The sequence below is a fragment of the Penaeus vannamei genome, chromosome 4, assembly GCF_042767895.1.
Source record: "Penaeus vannamei isolate JL-2024 chromosome 4, ASM4276789v1, whole genome shotgun sequence".
NCBI lineage: Eukaryota > Metazoa > Arthropoda > Malacostraca > Decapoda > Penaeidae > Penaeus > Penaeus vannamei.
In genome coordinates, this window is record NC_091552.1 from 51,620,667 (window position 1) to 51,623,166 (window position 2,500).

A 2,500-nucleotide genomic window follows, 5' to 3' on the forward strand; every position below is an offset into this window, starting at 1 on the left:
CTCCCTCTACCCCCTCCCTCTCTCTCTCCCTCTCCCTCCCTCTCTCTCTCCCTCTACCCCCCTCTCTCCCTCCCTCTCTCTCTTCCTCTCTCTCTCTCTCTCTCACTCTCTCTCTCTCTCTCTCTCTCTCTCTCTCTCTCTCTCTCTCTCTCTCTCTCTCTCCTCCTCTCTCTCCCTCCCTCTCTCTCTCTCCCTCTCTCTCTCTCTCCCCCTCCTCCCTCTCTCTCTCCCTCTCCCCCTCCTTCCCTCCTCCCTCTCTCTCTCCCTCTCTCTCTCTCTCCCTCTCCCTCTCTCTCCTTCCCTCCCTCCCTCTCCCTCCCCCTCTCTCCCTCTCCCTCTACCCCCCCCCTCTCTCTCTCTGTCTCTCTCTCTCTCTCTCTCTCTCTCTCTCTCTCTCTCTCTCTCTCTCTCTCTCTCTCTCTCTCTCTCTCTCTCTCTCTCTCTCTCTCTCTTTCTTTTTTTTTACAAGGGTCATCAAGAGACTGTATCAGATGAAGATATATATTTTTTAAATATTGTACTGATATCTGTACAAATTAATTTTCACAGCTGTAATTGACCTGAACGGAAGATTTTTTGGCGGCCGTCAAGTCAGGGCAGGTTTCTATGAATATGAAGACTTCAAGGCAAAGAGGCTGAATGAACTGACTGAATAAACATTAGGGTGTCATAGCCTGTAGAAGTGGAGTTAGGTCTTCTTACAGTGAATGATGAGACATTGTTTAAGTCAGAGAATTGTCCTTTTTATGTTTCAAAATGTGTGCTGTGTTCACACATACAGTTTAGACTTCATTGTGATCTTACAATAATTGGTCTGTGGCTTTTGATGCTGTTTTGTGTCTTTACTTTCTGTTTTGTAAGAGTAGAGAAAATTATTTCAGATAATCCTACAAAAATACTGTAAATTATGACAGAATTAGGGAAAACAAGGATTATGAATAAAAACCGTAAAGCTATTTTTTTTCTTCTTTACCTTTAATATTTAAGTGGAATATACTTTTGTTAGAATTTAAGCTTAAATAAAAAACAATAGCAGATTTATTACTGACCTAAAAATATAATACTAATGAAGAGAAAAAGAAAACATCAGCTTATTTCATAAATTGTGATTTAATATATTATGAATATCATTATACATAGACTGCTTTAATACTGTATGTAATTCTGAGGCAAATCAGAAGAAATATATGAAATATTAATGGTGAAGAAAGAAACAAGTCAGTGACCACTATCTGTTCCTGAACTCTCAAAGACTGAATATGTCCTGCTGTAAATCCTTATGTGAAAAAATCTAAAGAATAGGCTTGTCAAACCTTTCATTTGTCGCTCCCCTCCCCCCAGAAAGTCTACAACTGAAGCTTTGAACTGCTGTGACTAACTTGTATTCTTACTTACAGACAATTTACTTTTTTTTTCTTCATAGTTGCATCTCACTGGCCTCACAAATGAAGGGATATTTTTCACCGCAGAAGTGGTTGGTTGCTTGATAGCCTGACCATCTGTCCAAATAAACACAGTTCTTGTTGGGATGCTTTGAGGGTTGCCCTTCCTTCCACACCTTACGCCCAACTTTCCTGTTGTTGAGCCAGAGAAACTTCGTTCCCGGCCTGTGCACTCCCACCCAGAATGTGTCAGCTGGAGGAAGAGTTGGAGATATGTTGAATTGCAGAACAATATGACATTGAAAGAATGACAGAAAAAATTACACATTTAATAGACTTCAGTTGATTTTCTTTGCTCACACAAGATTTTTCTGCTGAATCAAAGTATCAAAAAATAAAGATAGAGAGAGAGAGAGAGTGGATGTATCTGCAATTATTCTCATAATATCCCAATTATCTAATTGTTGTTACCCCATAACTGTAATTATTACTATTATTATTATTTATTATTATTATTATTACTATTATTATTATTGTTATTATTATTATAATCTATCTGGAGAGAGATGGATATATAGATTGAAAGATAGAAATACAGAAAAATAAAGAGAGAGAGATATGATATATCTAACTCACAGTAATGGCGTGACAGGTACTTCTGCAGTGCCCCAAATCTATAAGGCTGTGCAAGCCCTCCATTATACTGCTGGCAAAAGGCATGTGCCCTTCCCCATGAGCTCCAGTGGCGCGTGTCAGACACAATCAAGTAGCATCCTTTGGCTATGAGTGTGAAGGGGGTTGGGCACGATGTCGCTTTACGTGGGAAAAAAGAATACAGGATTAGAGGAATCAAAGAGACAGTTTTCTTTACAGGGAAAGTGAGAAGACCTGGAAGAAAATGAAATGTTTTGTTGAAAGTAAATCTTTTGGATCATTGTAAGATGAGATGTTTTTTCTTTCTAGGAGAGGGAGAAAAACAAGTTTAGTAGAATATAGCACATAGTAGTTCTTTATGTTGCCTAACTTCACTAAAGATTGAATAGAATATGTCATAGGTAATTGAAAGAAAATGGAAATATTACAAGAAATGAAAGAGAAAATGAAAACAAAGCAAAAAT

The 2,500-nt window shown here is 38.4% G+C and overlaps 2 protein-coding genes across 4 annotated transcripts in view; one reads left to right on the forward strand and one right to left on the reverse strand.

Moving 5' to 3' along the window:
- Spf45 (splicing factor 45) overlaps positions 1-956 on the forward strand; it is a 20,773-nt gene extending 19,817 nt beyond the window's left edge. For both annotated transcript variants that reach the window (XM_070121215.1, XM_027373901.2), the window contains one exon: positions 550-956. Coding sequence is in view for 1 of the 2 variants with exons in the window: in XM_027373901.2 (XP_027229702.1) it covers positions 550-656 (107 nt within the window). In the remaining variant the exon portion in view is untranslated. The remainder of the gene's footprint in view (positions 1-549) is intronic.
- Positions 957-1,097: 141 nt separating this feature from the next.
- Positions 1,098-2,500, reverse strand: part of LOC113821416 (uncharacterized) — a 6,004-nt gene continuing 4,601 nt past the window's right edge. For both annotated transcript variants that reach the window (XM_027373905.2, XM_027373903.2), the window contains exons 4-5: positions 2,019-2,195; positions 1,098-1,635 (exon numbers count right to left, since the gene is read on the reverse strand). In XM_027373905.2, coding sequence (XP_027229706.2) covers positions 1,418-1,635; positions 2,019-2,195 — 395 coding nt within the window. In that variant the 3' untranslated portion in view covers positions 1,098-1,417. The remainder of the gene's footprint in view (positions 1,636-2,018; positions 2,196-2,500) is intronic.